The sequence below is a fragment of the Prionailurus viverrinus genome, chromosome B3 (assembly GCF_022837055.1).
Source record: "Prionailurus viverrinus isolate Anna chromosome B3, UM_Priviv_1.0, whole genome shotgun sequence".
NCBI classification, from domain to species: Eukaryota; Metazoa; Chordata; class Mammalia; order Carnivora; family Felidae; genus Prionailurus; species Prionailurus viverrinus.
The window spans coordinates 117,526,449-117,548,659 of NC_062566.1; the positions used below are offsets into that span (position 1 = coordinate 117,526,449).

The 22,211-nt window shown below is 52.5% G+C and overlaps 1 protein-coding gene across 1 annotated transcript; it reads right to left on the minus strand.

Annotated features, from left to right (window-relative positions):
- Nucleotides 1-1,482: 1,482 nt before the first annotated feature.
- On the minus strand, nucleotides 1,483-4,711 carry IRF2BPL (interferon regulatory factor 2 binding protein like). Its single transcript, XM_047863146.1, has one exon. The coding sequence runs from the start codon at nucleotides 4,709-4,711 to the stop codon at nucleotides 2,342-2,344; it is 2,370 nt and encodes a 789-aa protein (XP_047719102.1). The 3' UTR covers nucleotides 1,483-2,341.
- Nucleotides 4,712-22,211: the final 17,500 nt, after the last annotated feature.

Here is a 22,211-nt window from a genome sequence, read left to right on the forward strand (position 1 = left end):
ATAGGTTTCATGACTCATAAGCACCAATACAACACTTGGCAGCAGACGAAAATGCAAGGACACATTTGCAGGAAGCTGACACGCATATCTATTTATATGTGGGGAGATTCTTAAAGAGGTGAGACAGGCACCTCCCATGTACCAGGATTAAGAGGCTGCAGCAAATCCATCAATTGCCAGTTATCCACACCCCCAACACACACACACACACACCACACACACACACAGTCATGGTTTCCACTACTTCAGTGATGGTGGTGGCAAAGCAGGAACAGAAACTAAAAGGGTGTTATTAACAGCGAGTCCCAACACCAACCCAACCTCCACACCGGTGTTCTGGGCTAACCAGTGATTTGCTTTTCCCCAAACATGCCTGCACCCATACCCGCCTCCCTCCCCACCTGCTCCTGCACCCTCTTTGATGGGAGTGGGTTGGAGACACCAGGTCTCTTCTCTTGTTCATCTATTCCTCACCTTGATGGGAACTATCCTGGCCCAGCCCGCACCCCTCTCAGGACTGGGGTGTGACCAGGAGTGAATTTCAGATAGGTTTTGTTTTGCTACCTCCCTCCGTTTTCTCCTCTTCCATTTGCCTCCCACAAAGTACAAGGTCCAACCCAGGTTTGTTTGCCTTGCCCTAGCTCTGGGAGAGCTCCAGTCTGGTCTCAGCCCAGGGGGCTCAGAGCTCCGAGGACATTCCAGTCCTGGTCCCTTTCCCCACCCCTCTGTACCTCACAAATGCTGCCCAAAAGTTGACTAGACGAATACTTGAATTTCTTCACCAGTGGGAATGGGTTTTACTTGATGTCGTAAGTGACCTTTGCCTCAGGAACTGGATTTGGCTTTTTTTCTCTTCCCCCGCTCCCCACAATTCTCACCAGCTAAGTGTCCAGCCTTTGGAAGTACTTATCATAAAGAGAAGAAACAGGAGTGATGAATGAGGTGGCCCTGCTTTTCCAATACATCAGCTGGAAGCTGCTGGCAACTCTCCTGGCTCAGTCCATGCTTGTTTCCCTGTTGCCCACACCCTTCATGCCTCTGCGGACAGCTCCCAGCTCTCTGGCGTTTTTGCTTTACATGTGGCGTGATTTCTGCCACATCGAAGAGGCAAAGCATCTTAGCTTTTTTGTTTTGCTTTTTCCCACTTGAACTCAAGTCACAGCTGCACTGGAGAGTTCCTGACAATGCCATTTGCAGCTGGGGCGTGCATGGGGAAAATAGAGATGCAGAAGAGTAAACATAAATTGCTTAGTCAGCAACCATCCAGCCCCCAGAGGTGAATGTAAATAGCCTGGTACTGGGGGGGGGGGGGGGGGGGGGGGAGGGGCAGTCAGCCAGCACAAGGCCTTCTACAGATGCCAACCTCTCAGGGTTTGCAAAGGCACCAGCATTTGTGTCCTCTGCTGGTAGGGAGGGTGTCCCCTACGTTGGAACTATGTGGCCTTAGCTCTAGAAAAACACACTTGCTGACTCAGGGCAGAATTAATATCAATTGAATTTATTACAAGTTACTAAGCTCCAAGGCACATTACAGTGTTCTGTTAACTACAGAAATGTATAAAGGACAAACAGAGCAGACTCCCCATGTCTAGCATTTCGCTCTACTGTTCAAAAGCATCCGTGCATCAATAAAACAAAAACAAAACAACACGTGAAGATCCAACACATCCAGGTCAGTAGAAACAAACCAAAACATTTTCCCTCACAAACTTGCAACAAAAAACACCCCATCCCCCCCAACACCTCCCCCTTACCATTTTGCAAACAAAACAGAGTAACAAAACAAAACGGAACAAAACCAACAAAATAAAGTGAAGACTTCAACACTTGGGGCTGTTTAGAAAGAAGCTTTCACCATTTTATAGCTTTTTTTTTTTTTTTTTTTTTTTTTTTTCTTTAGGCAGCAACACTGGCCTTGGCAAAACAAAACAAAAAGTCATTTTCTTTTGTGTTTTTTTTTTTTCCTTTCAGAGAGTGCATAACATTTACAAAAATACACACCAGCAGCAGTCGTTGCTAAGGGCTATTAATTCGGTACCTAGGCAAACACTCTGCCACCAAATAAATGCTAACGAAATGATGCAAATGACCCAACCAATATTATACTGCTTAACACAAACCAGCTTATCCTTCAAATGAAGAAGTTACATACCTTTTGTTTCAAAATATAGAAACATACGACGAAAATAATGTCTATACATAAGACTAACTTTTTGCAGTTTGTTATATTCACAATTCTACACCTTGGGGGTGAGGGAAGGGAGGGGGGAGGGGGTGGGGGAGGGGCCCTCTGGATCGGAGAGGAGCCGGTCAGGGGCAAAGGAGGTGGCTGTCTTGTGGTTCAAGGGTCTCTCTCCTTTTTCACTTTAACATCTCCAGCTAAGATCGTCGCGATTTCGCCCTGCATGAAGGCCCAAGGTACATTCGACCCAACCAGGGGGCATTTCTCTCCGCTGGGGCAGTACACCTCGCCGGTGGCCCCCTGGGCCTTGATACTCTCTCTAGAGCAAGGGAAACAGAATTTGTGGCTGGGGACGGATGGGCACTGAACGAAATGCGTGTCCTCCAAACGTTCGTGGCAAATGGTACAGCAGAGGGGCCCGCTGTTGGCCATAGGGGAATCCGGAATGTTTTGGGGGTGCACTTGGTCCATGCCCGGGTGGGTGCTAGGAGGCGGGGGCGCCACCTGTAAATTCAGGTCCCCGTTCCGTGATGCCAAGCGGCGCTGCCCGGGCACCGAGGCCGGTGACACCGGGCTGCTGCTGTTGCGCCGCGCGGACGCAGTGGTGGAGTGCACGGAGCTGCCGTCCTTGGGCGAGTGCGCCGTGCCCAGAGTGTCTGCCACCGACATGAGGGCGGCCATGGGGGAAGGGCCGTTCTGGGGGGCTGACTCGGGCGGGGTGGTCCGGTTGGAATGGGGTCCCAGGGGCGGAGGCGGTGGGGGCGGACCTCCGGCGGCATGCCCGGGCGCCGCAAAGCCCCCGGCCGTCATGGTGAGCTTTAGTGCCTCGCTCTGGTTCGCCATCCACTGCTGCCTCTGCTGCTCCTCGCCCAGCTTCAGGGCGCCCTCGGCGGAATCCGGGGGCTCAGGGGACGCCTTCCTCTTGCGAAGACTGGCAGCTGTGCCCCGACCCGAAGGGGCGGCAGGCGGCAGGGCCCCGGTGCCCGGGGGCGCGCTGGGGGCGCGGCTTAGGCTCACCAGCGCCGTGGGCAGCATGGGGCAGCTGGCGTCCAGGTAGGGCTGGGGCAGCATGTCGGCGCCGGGCACGCCCTCCTTGAAGAAGCGCACGGCCTCAGGCAGCAGGTCTCCAAGTAGGCGCCAGTCCCCGGAGCCGTGCTTCTTTTCGTACTCCAGATACTTGAAGCCGGAGGAGAGACCCCGGCCGAAGTCCTTCATACAGTCCTGGTACATCTGCTTGGCCACACCAGATGCGCTGGAGTACACGTTGCCTGAGCCCGTGGGGTACTCGATGAACAGCTTCAACTCGTAGTCCATGCCCGGCTTGGAGACAGCATCGAAGGCAAAGACGCGGCCCAGCAGAGAGTGGTCCTTCTTGAAACGCACCTCGTAGGGCGTACAGCCAGCCAGCGTGAGCAGCGTGTCGCGGACCATCTTAGGCTTGTTGGCCCACTCCTCCGCGCGGTTGCGCAGGCTCTCGCTCAGCTCAGCCAGGGCCTCGGCGTTCCGCTGCTTCTCCTTCAGCTCGCGCTCCTGGTCTGTACTCGATACCGAGCCGGGCCTTTTGCCGCCAGCACCTACACCCACCTCGGCCACTGACGACGAGGTGGAAGACGACGCTGAGGACGATGCGGCTGATACGCCTGGGGCGCCCCCCAGACAAGCGGGGCCCCCGGGCGCCCCTGGGGGCGCGGGCGTCGGGGGCCCACGGCTGCCCAGGCCGTGCGGCGGCGGTGGGGGCAGCACGGCGGCACTGGCCGGGCCGTTAAGCAGCGTCTGCGGCAGCAGGTTGGGGGGCACCGTGAGCTGGGGGCCTCCACCGCCCCCCGGGTTGGGCAGCCCCGTCACTAGCCCACCGTGCGTCCCGCGCCGAGACGCCACCGACGCCGCGGCTGAAGAGGAGTTGGGGCTCTGGCGGTTCAGCTCTGGGGGTCCCTCCTCCGGTGTTGGCTTGGGGAAACCATTTGGGCCCCCCAGGCCGTTGGGCAGCCGCGCGGCGTGGCTGCTGCTTCCCAGGCTCACCGGCGGTGGAGGATACTCGAAGCGGCTGCGCTGCTCCACCGCGGCGGCGGCGGCGGCGGCAGCGGCGGCGGCAGCGCTCAGGCCATAGCGCTCCAGGCCGGACGGGGCCGCCAGCACCGCAGGCTTGCTGGAACCATCGACGTGGTTGAGCTGTTGTTGCTGTTGCTGCTGCTGCTGTTGTTGCTGCTGCTGTTGCTGCTGCTGCTGTTGCTGTGCGGCGGCAGCTGCCGCCGCTGCCGCAGCCGCCGCCTCTTTAGCCGACAGGGCCACCGTCTTGACCCCGACGGGCGGCGGCGGCCCGGGGGAGCGGCCGTCCTGAAAGCAGCCGTGCGCCCGCTTCAGCTGGCGCGCGGTCTCGATCACGAACTCGATGCGATCGGCGCCCTCGTAGTTGACGCAACCGCGGCATACGGGTTCCGAGAAGTCCCAGATCATGGCCCAGGGCATGCGGGGCAGGTCGCACAGGTAGCAAGATTGTCTCCGGGACGAGGACACCTGCGCCGCCGACATGATGCCCGCCCTGGGGAAGGTAGGCCCCCGCCCAGGCTGTCTCCGCGGCGCCTTCTCCTCCGGGAGGACTGCCCGGCTGGGGAGGGAGTCCGGCTGCGGGGGAGGAAGGGGGGGCGAGAAAGTTCTGCCCCAGGGGTTGGAGGGAGCGCGAGTCTCCACCGCCGGCGCAGCGCCTCTCCGCGGGGGCTCCACCGCCGGGGCGGCGGACGAGTTCAGCCCGCTCCTCGCCCCCACCTCCTACTGCGGCTGTCTCGTCGGGAGGGGAGCTCAGGCGCCTTCTTCCTGGTGCCGCGCACCCGGGCTGGAAGCGTCGGGCCCGAGGGGAGGGGGCGAGGGTGCCGAGTGCTGGCCGCCGTTGGCTCTTGGCCCCCTCCCCGGAGTGGCTGGTGCTTGGAAGCTCGAAAGGGGCTGTCTCTTCCTCTCCCCTAGGGGCCCCGCTACGAGCTGCGTCCTCTCCCCGCCAGGCTCCCCGGGGCGAAGGCTAGAGGGTTCAGTGCCACCCGGTGCCCGGGTCCAATCTTGCTGAAGTCGCTGCTTCCCCGGAGGGCCGGGGGAGGGAGGGGGTGGCAGCCGAGAGGTGCTTCTCCCCTCCGCAGCGTCGGCCGTTCCGCTGGCGGCGGCTGGGTTTGCACGGCCGAAGGGAGCCGCCGCGGCCACTGCTTCCAGAACGCACGAGAGCAGAGGAGAGGAGCGCACGCAAGCAGGCTCCCGCCGCCCCCAGGCCTGGCCGGCGCTCGGGCCGCCGCGGCTGGCGGCGCTCACGTTGGCTGCAGGGCGCTCGCGCGGCGCCTCGGCCCGGGTCGCATCCCTTCCCGCTCGCACTCGCCCGGAATGTGGGGTTGTGATTGTTACTCTACGTTCCGGAGGCGCGTCTCGGCGCTCCCGCTCGCGCTGCGGCTCGCGCTGTCCCCGGCTTGGCCGCGCGGGATGCCGCCCGGGCGGAGCGCTGACGTCACCACCATGCTCTGCACCAGTTCTCCCCCCCCCCCCCCTTACACTTCCTCTGTCTGTGGAGCCCACTTGTTGCTCGGGGAAGGCGCATGCGCGGCAGGACGCCCAGATTCCTCCCAGTCGGCCCCGCCTCCGCGCCTCCGCCTTCCCCTCCCCCCTCACCGTGTGTGTACAACAGCTGAGGCCGGGCGAGCTAATGCTGGAAGTCCAGGGCTGGGAGTGGAAATTAAACAGACGATGACCTTTCCTTTCCCCGCCCGGCTTTCCCAAGTAAAAACGCATTAAAAAACCACAAGCGTCATTTCCGATCCCGCTCCCTACCCCACCCCGGGCAGTGAATTTAAATGTCCAGTTTCAAGATTTTCGTTGCGAATTTCGTTTAGGGTACTACCCATTTCATCTGTAATCAAACCTCTCCCGCCCCCGCCGGTATGGATATTACATTCATTGCTACCATTGATGCCAAAGCACCTGCAAAATTAGCTGTTTTCCATTGGTCCAGAAACTGCCTTTTCGATTTCTTTTTGTGCTCTCGTTTAGGAGCCCGACTTTCAACGACAGAGCTAAATGAATTCAGGGTGAGCTACTCCTCCCCCCCAGTCGCACTCTAAAAATTTTGGCTTAATGTCTAAAGACGCTACGAGCGAGCACCCAGAGCACCCGGAGGCCTTTAAGGAAAACAAGCTACTGGCTGCTCACAGCTGCAGTTGGGGGCAGGGAGGGGGAAGGTGCTGCAGAGGCCAAACAGGTGAGTGCTTTTTCCCGGTTTGATAAAAGAAGGTGGAGCAGCATTTAATAATATTGCTATCTCTTTGTAAAGCACAGTGGCAGTTTCAAGATTCTTTCTCACATGTTGTGATTTCATTCCGTAGTGCTCAGAAAGCTGAGCAAGGCCGTGATGTCTTTTCCGTTAGGGGATCACTGCTCATCATTATTGCTTATTGCAAAACAGATAAGGTTGGTCGTAGCTCTAGTTAGGACAGTTCCACTGATTCTTCTAAGTACTGGGTCTGCTCCTCCCACCCTCATCCCACCCTCATGAAAACTGAGATTATCATGGGCTAGGCTGGAGGAGAGGAAGCAATATAAGGGGCTTTTGGGTTCTGGAGTTTGTTGAACCTGGTTGGAATTTCCTCTGTATCATTTACTAGCTTTGTGACCTTGAGCTAGTTACTTTCTTTCACATCACCTGTTTTCCCTCTGTAAAATGGGATCATAGCCCCCACCTTCCGAGAATTGTTTGCGATTTTGTTTTGTTTTTTGTCATAATAGGAGGTAACTCACTGAGATTGCTGTGAGCCAGACGCTGCCATGTGGTTTTCCTGCATCATCATTAAACTCTCAATACTGTCTCCCAGGTAGATTCTATCATTAGCTGTTTTGCAGGCTCAGAAAGTAAAGAGGTTAAATGACTTGCCCAAGGTCACACGGCCATTAGAGATGGAGGTGGGATCTGCATCCAGTAATTCTGGTTTGCGAGGTAGTTGTGACAAGCTCAGGTTCTCAAAGGCGATTTGCAGTGTTCACAATTTCCATCGGCCCTTCTTTGTTACATACAATCTCATGTAAAGTGTATGCAAAATACACCTTCATAACCAACCCCCATCCTTCCCTTTCCAAACAGGTTGTGCCAGTGAGTTCTCACACATAAAGAAGTTTTGGATCTGCCACTGCCACAGACTGAAACAAACACACCATACGCTGTGTAGAGCACAGTGTCAGGCTTCACAGGAAGTAAGTGTTGGTTATTAGTAGTATTGATATTAGTGTTGGTACTGTTGCTACTTAACATGTGAAAGTAGTTTGTAAATTGCATAAAATGTGAGGGTCATTATGCACATCACTACTGTTACTACTAATTGTAATAAAGTTGAGTGTAAGAAACAAGATGTATTTATTTTTATTTTGACACTTGACCTTCAGAGACTGTTCTGCCACCCAGCACTCCTCAGCACATGGTTCTCCCGCTCATTCTGGGGTCAGAGGTACAAAGGAAGGGGAATTTTAAGGATGGGGAGAAAAGGGGAAGGAAGAGCCCTAGGGAACCCCTCTTTCATCTCAGAGCAGCCGGATTTCTGTTATTGCAAAAAGAAAAAAAAAGAAAAAAAGGGAGCTCGCTGTGCACCCCCCAACAATAATAAACTTTCCCAGGCTGACTGGCTCCCAGCAGTGATTCCTCTGTAAAGAGCTGCTCCAGGGCATTGCCTCACCCTTCCAAACTTCAGCCCTCCCCACACCACAGCTATCCTGGAGTGAGTCAAAACATAGGGCTGGGAAATGGAGTGACATCCCCACCAGCCCAGGGCTCCAGGCTCATTAGCTTTGGCTAGGCTGCTTCACCCATTTCTTTACGTTAATATTTATCCAGCCCATCCCTTTATTAAACCAAAAATACTGAGGAACGGCAACCTAGCCCCAACCCTCTAGCCAGGCTGCTAGAGAAAGCAAGTTGGAGTCTATGTCACAGTGTTATGTTTGGTATGCGTGCACATATGTCTCCATCTCCCTGTCTGTCTCTGTCTTCGCTGTTACTAAAGGAGAGATATATATACACATACATGCCGGGTGTCTTCAGACACACTGAGTTAGAAATAAACATGCATTTAAACAAACTTCCATTACAGTCTCATAATCCTTTAATTTAAAAAGCATAGTTCTCTTGACACCCTTCCACCCTCAAAGAATCACCGTCATTTATGGTGGTCAGTTTTGTCCTAACTGCTTGTCTGAGATGGCCCTATTTGGGGATGTGTCCAGGATTGTGAGAAGCAAGAACATCAATGTTTTGGAGGTAGATTCTCCCTGGAAGGTGAAGCCCCTGTGACAGTGCTGTGTCCACAGTGTGGGTGGGAAGGATGGGGTTGGTCTGGGGCTCGACCTAAGACAGCAGGTGGAGAGACTGGAGGTGGGGTCTGGGAGACCAGCAAAGCCAGGTTCAACCAGGCTCAAGGAGGAAACGCCTGCAGTCCTCCCTGAATTTACTTCCTATGGTTGTCGCTCCTCCAGCGTGCCATCTGAGCTGACACCCTCAGAGAACTGTCCCCCTCTAAACTGGTCAACTCTCCACTTGGCCTTGCCAGAGACCACCGCCCAACCTTAAGGGTGAGAAGGTCGCAGCCTGTCCACACATTTCTGAGCTCCCTGCAGTCTCCCTTCTGTCTCCGAGCCGTTTCGAGCCCTTTGTGGCAGAGATGGGTCGGGCTGGGGACTCTTCGGCCTGGCATCCCTGCCGCCAACTGGCTCAGCCTTCGAAGAGGCCCGGGCTGAACCTCGCGTCACCCCGCTGCACAGCCGTACGCAGCCAAGCGCTCTGGCAGGAGAAAGGCCTTTTTTGGTAACGCTGTGCCTGGCGGTAAGCTGGACCCGTTGAAAACAAACGTCTGGGTTGGGCCTTGCTCCGGCCTCTCCAAGGGACCCCTTCCCCAGGAGCCAGGAACCTCGGGGCTCTGGGGGAGGGAGAACCAGTCAGCGGAGTAATTTACACATTTTCTCGGGTTCTGTGGCGGAAGTATTTGCCTTTTCCTAAAGTATTAATTCTGGTATTTAAAAAAAGTATTAACTTAGGCCAGGGCGTAGGGTTACGCAAGAGCCACTCGAGCGTGAAAGCCCAGGAACAACGTGATTCGCTGAGAATCCCTGGGGAGGGGAGCCAGCGCCAGCCGCCAGGACCTGCCCAGCCTGCGGCGCGCGGGCAGCCGGGCGCTCTGGGCAAAGCTGGGTGGAAGAAAAGGCGGGCAGCCGGGCGCTCTGGGCAAAGCTGGGTGGAAGAAAAGGAGAACGACGTAGTGGTTGGTGCTGGCACAGCGGCCTCAGCGAGCGATCAGATCTCTGACTGCTTTCTTCCTGAAGGGGCGGGGAGCAGGGAAGGAAAGAAAGGCCGAGGGAGTCGCGTCTGGTTCCTGCCTCCTCCCCGTTTCCTCTTCGCCAGCGTGCCAGGGCACCGGGGAGCCCAGCGCTGCCCTCAGCAAAAGCTGCTGTGTGTTTTTAGGTCCAAAAATAAAGGAGCCCTGGAATGAGCCTCCTAAGGGCCAGGCCTAGAGGGAAAAAATGGGAAGCGGCAGACAAGGGTTCTATTCACTGGCCCAGTTGGGTTAAAACAAATACCCACACCCCAAGAAGGGGAGTAACCGAGAAGGAGACCTTGGAGGACTAGAGTCAGAGGAGAGCTTGGCAGGGGAGCAACTAAGGCCACAGGTGCGCAGAACCCCGGACCCTCCATCCTACCGGCTTCCGCATGGGCCTCAGCAGGGAGCAGGGGTGCCAGTGGGTTCCCACCAGTCCGCACCAGTACTGGGGATTTCCACTGCCTAGCTTCGGAGACCGGTCGCCGCCGCCCCGCTTTCCTGCTGGGGGCCGCCAGAAGGCGGGGCCTCAGAGCGGGAAGCCCTCCCTGAGGCCTCCCGGTCCCACGGTCCCACCGGCAAGTCGGTCAAGTCTGGTACAGATGGGCCATCATCATCATCACTGCTGTCACTGGTTGGGGTGGATGGCTATGATCCGCAAATATTTTGACTTGCCTGAGCTGGGCAGTCAACCCCTAACTCAGGAGGAGGAAAGGAAATATGTACATTGTACATATTTACATTATGTTGTTGGACTTGGACTTGGCTGACCCTAACTAAGTAGCTATCTGACCTTGAGCAAATCACTTGAACTTGGTTTCTTAAGTCTGTAAAATGGGAATAATTTCACTGCCTCCTTTGCCTGACTCATTGGTCTGCATGGAAGATACAAGATTATAATGTACTTAATAAAATGTAAGAGATTATGAACAATATAATGACGGCCATTTGTCTAGGGCCCTGCAGTGCATTCCCAGACATTATCTCACCGATCCCCCACCAGCCCTGTGAGGTAGGTGTTACTTTCATCACTCTCCTGTATAGGTGAGGAAAGCAGGTCCAGAGCTAGTTCAGAATTACTGGAAACCAGGTTCTCTGGCTTTAAACCCAGCATTCCTTATTCTCCCCCACGAGTTGCTAGCTTTTTGGGAGGGAGTGGGGGGAAGTCCCCGGATGCCTCTAAGAAATTCAGAAACTGCAAGAAAGTGAAATGCATCTCCCCACAAGAGTTTGCAGGTTGAGAATGTCACTACTGTCCCAATAGATGCAGAATTATGCACAAATTAGCACGAGTTATTTTGGAGGTACAGTCACTAGTCAGTCAGCTTTGAGCAAAATGGTGTAACTGCTTCCCTGGCATCCCCTGAGACTTTTTTCTCTCTCTGGGTTTTCTATACCCGGCCTTAGGAGGGAGGGTTTGGAGGAAAATCTGAAGCTCTCGAACACACCGAAGTATTGGGAAACTTACTAAATTACCCTCACTGAGGATAGCTGCATTTTATTTATTTATTTGTGTGTGTGTTTGTTTATTTATTTATTTATTTATTTATTTATTTATGAGAGACAGAGAGAGCATGAACAGGGGAGGGGCAGAGAGAGACAGAGAGGGAGACACAGAATTCAAAGCAGGCTCCAGGCTCCGAGCTGTCAGCACAGAGCACGAAGCAGGACTCCACCTCACAAACCGCGAATCATGACCTGAGCTGAAGTTGGGCGCTTAACTGAGCCACCCAGGCGCCCCTGAGGATAGCCACATTTTAAATGTTCACCCCTGAGGAGGACCCCAGGCTGAATGATGAAGGGGAAGGAGGAAAACCAAGAGCGTACCTTTTATGGTGGAAGGAACCTCTTTCCAGACCCACAAGCGATATCACATAGGAAACAACCCTTTGTTCTCACAGACCCACAGTCCATATCACATAAGAAACAACCCTTTGTTCTCACCTAATTCAGGTAACACTGACTACACACCCACCCAAACTGTGCAGGCCTGTATTTGGGCTGGAGGCCACTTGGTAAGTACGGCTGCTGTCCTCAGAACACTTCTCGCCCAGGGGAGGTCTATACCCCTGACAACCAAACCTGGCCTAGGCATCATTGGAGATAGGAGGTGAGGGAACAAGGGGTATCCCCAACCCTGATCCATCTAGAGGACCACCACGCTTTAATTTGAATTTCCCTCTCTGGCCAGACCTAGAGGATCCAAGCCTGATATGTCCCTAGTGGGTGTGAAACTATTCTCATCACTTACTTTTGCTTCAAAGCTGAAACTGGGCCACCAGATGGCCTGGTGGGTTTCCATTCCCCAGCTCCTTGACGTGTGCCCTTCCATTTGCCATTCATTCCGTTATTCAACTATTTTTTTTTTTAGAGAGCACTTTCTCTCTCGGTCCTAAGGATCTAATGATGAACCAAGTCAGATTGGCTCCAGCCCCAAATCCAAAAACCTCCATTTCCTCCTAGATGTCCTAGTTTCCTGGTGTTAGAGCATAAAAGTCATCAGAGGCAGTGGTTGTTCAACACTCCCACCAGCCACATGACTGACTTAGAGCAATCTATTTATTCTCTCTGGGCCTCAGTTTCCTCACCCATTGAGTGTGAGCATTGATATTGAAATTTGTTCTCCCTACTTCAGGGGCTTACTGTGAAATCGTCTGTGTGGTGTGTGTGTGTGTGTGTGTGTGTGTGTGTGTGTGTTTGTACACATACATATAGCCATATAGCGCTAGGGGCACTACAGTTGGCTCAATCTGTTAAGCATCCTTCTGACCCTCGGTTTCAGCTCAGGTCACGATCTCACAGATCACGAGTTTGAGTCCCTAGTGGGGCTCTGAGATGCCACTGCAGAGCCTGCTTGGGATTCTCTCTCTCCCTCTCTCTCTCTCTGCTTCTCCCCATTGGCGCACTTTTTCTCAAAATACATAAATAAACTTCAAGAATATATATTAAGAAACTACATAGAGCTATAGAAAGGTGAGCCATCGTCTTAAAACTCTTTTCCAGCTCTAAGCCCTTCTCAGTAAAATAGTTGGAAATTGAGGCCTGATGCTAAGGCCTGGCCACACTCTTCATCCTGTTCCTGGAAGATTTCCTTGCGGGGTGGCCAGCCTGGCATCTCTGTTCTTCTGGGCTGGCAGACAAATCAACAGTCACTGCCCCTCGACCTAAGAGCTAAAGTAAGAGGACAGGAGCTCAGCCTGTCTTCTCTCCTCTTTCCTACAGGGACACGGATTTCCCATCCCCAATCCCTGGTGGTGCTGAAGCTTGGAGCAGTTGGATTTATTTGGGGTTTTTACTTTTTTGTTTTGGTCAATTTGGAAAGAAAAGAGGCAATGACCTCTTCTTTAAAAAACAAAACTAGGCAGGAAGTGTGCTGGGCCTGAGTGGCAGGGACTAAGGGTGTAATTACAGGGTTTTGTTCAGCATTTTCATGTAATTAAATCCAAAGGAAAGCGAGCCTGGCCCAGGCTTCTTGGATGCAGAGTAGACAAGAGGGGTGTGTGTGTGTGTGTGTGTGTGTGTCTGTATGGGTGCCTGTGCCTGTGTGTTGGGTGGGGAGGAGAAGCAGGAGGTGAGAAGTGAATTTGCTTTTCAAGCTGAGAAGAAGCGGGTTTCTTGCCTTTATTAATATTGTTACATTTCTGTTCCAAAAGGTACCCAATTATTCACCTTTTATTCAGTGCCACTGCACTCTCCTTAGTGACATTTCCCAGCCATGCACAGCCTTCTCGGCACTGATTTCTCTTCAAGGTAGACTCTCCCCCTCCCCACTTTTTCATATTGCCGCTTTCTGCCTGGATGCCCACACAATAAACCTACTGCAAAACCCACAGCCAGCTCTCTTGCCTACAGTTTCAATACCAGCAGCGTCCGATGCAGCAAAATCATCCCTCCTTTTGTTTTGAACATCTTCTGTCTTTCCCTGTTCCGCTTTGCAATACTTCCTACCACCACGGGCCCCACCCAGGCTTCCCAGCCGCTGCCTCGGTTTCCCCCGGCAAGCCTTCTGGGTGCACACTGGCCCGTGGTCTGCAACGCCCAGAGCGCCCTCCCTTTGCCCCCTGCTCCCTGAGGCCTCGGTGTCCCTCCGACATTTCCTGAACGTTGTGAACTGGCAGCAAGAATGGGTTCACTGTCTGCTCACATTCTTAGGGGCAGGAAACCTGACCCACCCCAAAACCACGCGCTCCAAAGGAAGGACACTTGCATTTCCCAGGCGGGTGGTGAGAGTTAACTAGGCTGGCCTCTGCCTCCCCTCCTTTCCTCCACGCACCGCCCCCCCCCCCAGCCACCACACCCGGAGATTACCCCCCTCAATTTACGTCCCCTTCACCTACTCTTCCCAGGAACAGATTGTTTATCAGAACGGGCAGCCAAGAAACCTACTCCTGTTTCTGGCCTCTGCCAGAGATTAATCACACTTGGGAAAGGCACAAAACTTGACTGTGTTGGGGCAGGGAGGGGGGTAGTTAAAGAAAAGACCAATAATTTTGACATTTGACAAGCTGATCAAATTGGTGCTACCTTTCCCCTCCTTCGTTTTAGTAAATCAGTGCAGAGGCCTGAATTCCATTTCATTCCCACTCCCTCCACCCCCACCCTATATTCCCCCTCCTGCTCTAAGTCTTGGTGTTTGATGCTTTAATAGTACTGACTGGCTTTTAATTCTGATTAACATTCTCAGCTGGTGTGTGTGTGTGTGTGTGTGTGTGTGTGTGTGTGTGTGTGTTGGGGGCTGGAAAGACACATTCACAAACCTGACCGCCTGACAAATCCCCCCTTTTCATCCTTCTCTTTGAAATGACATCAAGATGGACTGAAGTGGGGGGGGGGGTGATGAGGAGAGGAGGCATGGAAAAAAGAGAGGGAGGGGGAAGCAATTTATGTGCTTTTCTAAGGCAGCTAGTAAAATTCCTAAGGGAGAACAAATGCCAAAATTGACTGTCTTGGTGTATTTTAGACCCAATCGTTGGGGTGAATCATGTCAGGGCTTTGCACTGGACCTGGAAGCCTGGGACAGGCACACAAAACATCCTGTGGCCTGGCGGTGCCCCTCTGAAGGAGGTAAGAGATAGGTATTTGCTCTTGCCAGATTCCTTTCCATCAGGATTTTTTTTTTCTCTAATTCATTGCAAGATGGATTAAAATAAAAACTGGGGCTGATAAAAACCAAGGATAGAAAACGCCCCATAAAACATGGCCCCCAAAGGGAAGGTGCAAAACCCATTTGATCCAAGATATAGATATCTCCACCCTGGATCTTTCTTTTTTTTTTTCCCCCCCTTTGCTTTACAACTCTGCAGACATCAGGTTAGCAAAAGGTAATAAATAGTCCTTGCACAGCAGGGTCTGGACTAGTGAAAACAGTTTACTGAAATTAATGGGCCTCGCTTGAACCAAAACCTCCACTTTGGAATTAATGCCAGACATAGTTTTCCTGAACTCTATCCAACCGCCTAAGCGGCAGACAATTTTCGTTCTATTTGTACTGGAAAATAAAGCCTAGGCCCTTGATCTCAGTGTAGATTATAATTTTTTGAAAAAATTCAGCACAGTGAACACTATGCCAATTTCCAGTTTCTGTTAGTAGAAGTCCTTGTGCTGTGCTTGACGGTCAGAAGTTATCTGGTAAACTTTCCATTGAAAACCATCTCTGAACTCCCTCCCCACCGGTGGCCTCAGAGCTTTCACCATGACACCCGAGAGATTCAAGGAAAGCTCCAGAAACTGGCTCAGTTCTCAATAACAACCCTCTTCCCCAGGGCTCTTGGAACGACTGGATCTGAACAGCGCGGCCTGCATGACCTCCATTTTCCACCCTCAATGAAGCTCCAAAGCACCCAACGGAAACCTACCCCCACTACACCCCCGGGGCTCAGGGCGTCTCGAGCCCTGAAGCTGCTTTTACTTTTACTTTCATTAATGTATTTTTAAGGGTGAGAGGCGCGTGCACACACACACACACACACACACCCCACAGGCTCACACCCAGCGGTTATGGCAGGTACAGCAGAGAAAGGGTGCCCCGGCTGTCAGTGTCGGATCCCAACCTGCCTCATTCCCCGCACCCCCCTTATTAATAAAAAAGACCGGCCGTGGGCAGCCTGCGTTCTGGTTTTCATTGTACAGCCTGCACTGGTGACACAGGACATGTGGAAAATTTTGAGAGCGCTGCAGTGAATGGCGTGGAGGGGGAGTGTGAGCAGGGGGAGGGGAGGACGAGAGGAGGGGAGGGGAGAGGAGGGAGGGGAGCGAGTTACTTTTTAGCTTCCGCTAAGTACTTGGCAGCTCGCCAGGCCCGGAGGATTCTGGGAAGCGAAAGCCTCCCCAGTATAAACTGCCAGCTTTAAGCAGCCCTGACAGTTCTGCTCCTTCCAAACTTGGCAGCCGTTCAAAGTGCTCTTTCATTTGAAATGCTGGAAGCCTGCCATGTGCAATGCAGATTTGCTGGGCCTGTGCGCAGAAGGAACTGATAAATGCCGTTGCAGTTGCCATGGGGACAGGAGGCTATCAGAATGGCCTTGTGATCCGCAGCCTCTCAGCGCGGCAGGCTCTCGCTCTGCCTCCTGCCCCTCCTCCCTCTAGTCAGTGAGATGGTGAAATAAATGTTCTGGAAAAAGGTTAACCCTGCCTGCTCTGGTTCCAAAGCCGAGAGAAGGTTAACCTCGAAGCACTTCCCGGGCTTTAAGTGCCGGGCCAGGACCGCAGGCCTAAGAGCCCGTCCTTGGGCGGGTCACCACCACCCCCCGCCCCCACCCCCCTACTGCACAATCACGCACACCCCCAGCCCGGCTTCCTGCTCCCTGGGGGCTTTCACAAAGCTGTGTTTTTAATAGAGCTTTTCAGCAAGCCCGAGTGTAAGTCTTTGAGTCATCAAAACCCGGATGTAAACACAGCAGCCCTACATTCTGCACGGTTCGCGTGTATTTTATCTTTTTAATAATATTTTGCTGGCAACTTAAAACGGCAAGGATGCCAGACGTTTAGCCAGCCGCTTACATCATGCAGCATCCATCTTAGGGAGAGTGGCTGCCTGCCCTTTCCTGTTCTCTGTGTCCCTACCTTGAGAAGGCAGGAAATCTGGGTCTTTCTGAAGCCATTTTATTGCAGTATAAGCGCAACCCTTAGAACCCTGGGTTTAAGAATGAGCATGACATCACCTTGGGCAACAACAACAGAGACTATGTCCCTGTGAGGGACAAGACACTGGGTGATCTGAGGTGAAACAGGTCTGTCATTGACACTTTGAGCGAGGGCGCACCAGCCTGCGCGGCCGTCCCCCGCCCCCTCCCCCCCACCCCATTTTGCACAAGCTGCTGTTTGAAACACAGTCTGATTCAATGTACAGAAACAAAATAGCACATTCAGATTTGGTGCATGTTCAGGTCTATAATGCCAACTCCCCGGGTGGCCTGTTTAATGGGGAAAAAATGAAATACTCCATTCCAGCCAAGGCCTAGGAAGGCCAAAGAGGTTTAGTGATTTATTTACATTGAACAGTATTCCTTCTCAACCCAACTTGCTATTTCCTGAAGGTTTCCTGAACCTAAACCTTCGTTAACATCCCAGGAAGAGAACATATTTTTCCTGTGGCTTTCAATATTTTCTGCTAAATATATTTCAGCGCACTGTTTATCTACGGTTTCAGCTTTCAGACCTTTATGTACTTTTGACACCTTGAGGCTGTCCCACTGAAAAATGGTGTATGTTTATTAAAGAGGACTTTATGTGCTGGGCGTTAAAGCAAGGGGAATTTCTGTTTCGGTCTGCCTGTATAATGAGGGCTTCAGGATGAGATCCAAGTCAGAGGCCGGTTTGGTTTATGAAGCCCTCTTGACAAAGCAGGCTCCACATAGCTCGCACAAACCCTTGACCACCGCAGAATGTTGAGCCAAACGAGGTATTTCTTCATAAGCGCACTGCTGACATGGAGGCCGGGGCCGGGGAAAGACGAAAAATCCAAGTTCCTGGCGCTTAGCTGCAGTTTCTTTTAACCCACCTCTCTCTCTGGGTGTCTGCTTATGATTGTTACAGCAGTTCTGGCCAGGGCAACGCACTCTGTCTCCCTGGAATTTCCTGACTTCAAAGTAGCCCCTTCCAAAGAAATAAATTAATCAATAAAAGCCATCCGCTTCACCTTGACGGCAGGCGCAGAGCTGGAAGGGGTAGTGTTAAACACGATTTTTAGGAGCAGTTGGCCCTTGAGACATCTCGAGGTGGGTTTTGGCTTGGAATAAAACAGGAGGTGGAGGCACACAGATCAGGTGATTCAGAAAGCCCCTCTTTCTCTACATTCTCCCCACTCGCCCCCAGCTACCACCTTCCCCAGACAACCCATGCAGCTGGGTTTTTGGCTCTGGCAGCTGCTAAGCTGTGGCAAGCCAAAAGCACATTTCGTGGCGGTGATTCCTTCCCCAAGTTGACGGACATGTTTCTGTACTGAGCGCAAGAGATGTTTCCTGACTGTGCGCATGAATCAGAGGCTGCATTTTTCATCCAGCGCTTCTGGGTGACAGTTTTAAGCTGGAAGAACAAAGCAGATCATGATGAGTCCCTATCATCAGGGTCCAGTAATAAAGGATCCATCCAAAAAGCTAGCCACACATAGTTCGGATGTATGATTTTTCTGTCTTAAACATGCCAGGAGCAGCCCGTTGCCCCGGAAGGTGAGGCCCGCGTCCACATTTCAGACACGGCCCTTCCTCTTTCTCTCCGCGTCCTTGCCGTGTTTGCTTATGTGTTGGCTTCAGAGGTGCTTCCTTTTTTCAGCCTTCCTCTCCCAAATGGGAAGATTTGCAAAAGCCATTTTGTGGCCCTTGAGTGACTTCCCAGATGGAGGCAAGCTCCGAGGTCCCAAACAGCCTGGACACCGCCCGTGTTCCGCCCCTGTTGCAGCCGGGTGACGACAGAGGGGAATCAGTGGCGTGGCCCCTCTGTACCAGGGCCTGAAGAGCCGGCTTCCCAGAAGTCCATGGATTAGGAAGGTCTGTCGGCTGCTTCAGGACCTGCCAGGGAACAACTCCCTTTTGTTTTGCTGTCTAGCATGTGACCAGAATGCTGCCAGCTAATTTTAACCCCACCAAAGTACTGCTGGAAAAAACCCCAAAAAACAAACAAACAAAAAAAAACAAACTGTCTTGCATCTGGAGAGAAAAATGCTGTGGGCTGGATAAAAGCTTTTTCAGCCTGTGTTCCTTCCTGTTTCAGTTTCCAAACTTGCATTATCGGTAACCTGAAAAATGATGAGTTTCACCAAATTCCTGGATATTGCACAAGAGGACAATGAGTCTATTTCGGGTGCTGTGATTGTGTCTGGCACAGACCCTGGAAGCCATTGTTTTCGAGAAGGAGAACGCTTTGGGGTTTCCTGGTGCTTTCCTTCTAGGGTCTCAAAGCCCCAAATGGTACGGTGGGGGGGGGGGGGGGAGGGGTGCTCTCCATGGCAACTCTGCAGGCTGCTCTCTAAAAGGACCTGGATGAGAAGTGGGTGGTTAGGTCAGGGGGCGGGGGTGATGGTGGCAGTGGTGGCCCTGGAGGTGTTAAAAAGGTGGATCACAGGGAGTGTTTGAAGTGGGACAGCGGGAGCAGGAAGAAGGGAGAGGGCACTTTCACAATAGCTGGGTGGCCCCCTGGGACACAGGCCACCAGCTCTCCAGCTAAATTTCCATATCGGCTTTCAGCACCAGGAATTAATGGAGGACTTCGTGGGCTTCCTCACCCCAGATGCTGGGTTCTCAAAGCATTCCCATGGTGGTTAATTGTTGCTGTCTGGCTGGGTGGCCGGTGATGCTAGGGAATAAGTACAGAATCTCAGCCGCCGGGGAATGAAGCGGTTTGGATGAGGCAGCGTGTAGCTAGGCAGCTACTGCCCACCGCTCTAAAACCAGGTAGTGAGATGGGATCATTAACCCAAGGGTCTCCAGTGCAGTCCCAGGAGATAATAGGATGGCGATGAGGCTGAGGGGAAAGGCCCCAGTCAATGCTGCAGCGCTCTTGGCAACCGAGAGGCCTTGGTGGCAGTTGTTCTGACAGCTGCTGAGGGCTTCAGCTGCCTAAAAAGCCATTTGCTCGGGCCTGCCCTGTCTGGCCAACTTCTATGTATTTAAAGGATCCTCTTTGGTCTCTGAGCCCCCTCCCCCTCCTTCCCACCTGAATCGTCAGGCACAGACACCATCTCTGGGAGGGCAGGGAGCCTCCTGGACTTTCAGTCCATCGTCTGCCTCCAAACTGCTGCCGTAACCTGCCCGCAGCAGTGGAGATTGGTTGGCGAATTCCTAAATTAAGGTTCTGTTTACTCTGCTGTTCCAAAGGCTTGTTTTGAGCAAGATGTTGTGCTTTAATTAAAAAGACGAGAGCTCATGAGTAAGTGAAAATATTTTTGAATCTTCACAAATATGTCTGAATTTGGTTGCTGGTGTTTCACAGTGACGGGGGCTGGGGGGGGGGGGAGGTGGGGCGCGGTCAGGCTGGTCAGCACTTTTGTCTGTAAGATCACTAAAAACTTTTTCGGGAGCTCACGGCCGCCTCTTCGGCACAGTAGAATTATGAAGGGAACCCGGAGTCAAAACTTTGTGTTCCTGGTGCTTCTCTCCTTGCAGCTTTCGCCAGCATTCAGGTGTTATTAGGACACATTCTTCATTTACCTTCCAGCCGGAGGATTCCTAAATGTTTCATAATAGCTTCACAGCTGGAATGCAGCTGCTGCTGGGTGGAGCAAACAGAACTCCTTATGGGTCAGCAGGGTGAGGGAGGGCAGGGAATCTTGGAAGGTTGGGAAAGTCCTTCTTTCTGAAGCCAGAGCTCAGGAATGAGTGGGGCCTCTGGTGTGAAAGCTTTCCAGATGGGGGAAGGAAGGGTAAGTTTTTGCCCTCTGGGTGGATTCCAAAAAATCGCTTTGGGGAGGCCAACTATTTTGAAACTGCCTTTAAAGCAAACAGCACAAATGTTTAAATTGACCTGGAAAACCCTTCTTTTTTCCTTTCCCTACAATCCAAGTCTGTTCCCTTGAACATTAATCAGTGGGAGCGTTTGCCCAAGTTTCTCTCCTCCCCCACCTCTATTATTATCATCATCATCATCATCATCATCATCTTTGGTTTGGAAATTTTTTGGAAGCTTTCCCAGGCTGGAGCTATAGCATGTTTCCAGGAAAATGTATAAGGAGAGTCTTGTGTTTTGAGTTCCTCTGGAGGGGACTGGACATGTTTTTTAGAGAGACTCAACTGGGGGCAGCCAGGTCTTGTGCAAGAGTCCAGCCAGGCAAAGGGGCAGACGATGCCGGAAAGATCTGTGCGCATGCAAAAGTGCTGAGACAAAGGTGTGGTTTAGCCGGCCTGCCTCTTCTCGATTTCTTTCAGCCTCTTATTATCGCAGTTGCCTGTGTCAGTCTGTGCTCGGAAGCACCCCATCTCCAGGAGATATGCTGAGAACTGCAGGGGGCCGGGCTTTGAACTTCATTCTCAAGTTAGCAGCACTTGTGACTTCTGCCTAAAGAAGGAACGCTGGAGATTTAGATGGAGAAGTGTCTGGAGTCAATACTCACCCAGCAGGCAGGAGCTCCACCCAAGCGTGGAATGTAATAAGCAAAAGGTGTCCTGGGGCTGAGGCTGCCAAGGTGGTGCCAACCTCCAGCCCGTGCCAGTGGAGCTCCACTTGGGTCCAGAGACACACACACAGCTGCATGCATGCATGTATCACAGGCATCTGTACACAAAACCGGAAAGTACATACAATGGGAACTAGAAGGACCCCTCACTGACGGGTGTGGTTCTCAAAAGCAAAAGCAGCCAGGGTATCCTGGAGATACATCTCATTCAGGCTGGTTTATGGGAAAAGGAGGCAGAAGTAGCTTCATGGGAGCTACCCCAGCTACTCTTCCAGTGGGAAGGCCGCTTCCTCCCGGGTCCATCCCCTGGGGCCATGAGGACCCAGGGACTCAGGAGAGAAGGAATAAGCAGAGGCCAGCAGTGCTGGAAATGCGAGAGCATAGCTCCTGGTTCTCCTCACCCTGCGAGCCTAAGACTATTTATTTACCAGCAATGCCGATCTGGTTCCTGCAGGAAAATCTCTTTCCTTTCCACCCAGGGGGCACACTGATTCCAGAAGGCATCTCCCCCACAGCAGGTTGGGAAGGTGCTTAACAGCCCAGGCTTTGGAATATTAATAGCAGTGATGATAGACACAACTAATATTCATCGGGTACCTCTTCTGTGTCTGGCATCGTGCTAAGTGTTTTAATGCATTCTCTCTCCTAACCCACACCTAATGAAGTGGGTTCGGTTATTATCCTCATTGCGTAGGTGAAGAAACAGAAGCTCAGAGAGGTTAAGTAACTTGTCCCAGGACACACAGCTAGTCAGTGGTAGCCACAGTGGGAACTTAGGGTTGCCTCACTCTAGAGTCTTTATCAGACCTGGGTTCGAATCCTGCTCTGCTACGTGGGATCGTGGGATCTGTGCCAACCACCAGGCTTCCTCATCAGTTTTCATAAGGTAATCACATCAAATATTGGCAACTTCATATAACGTAGTTTAAACCTTCCTTACAAGGTCTAAGTAAGAGTTAAATAAGATAGTGCATATGGGGGACTTAGCAGAGTACCCAGAATGTAGTAAGTACTCAATAGATGCTAGCTTTTCATAATAATCTCAGAGTCAGTGTGTTTGTTCAGTATGGATACATCAATCAAGTTATCCATAGTCTTTGTG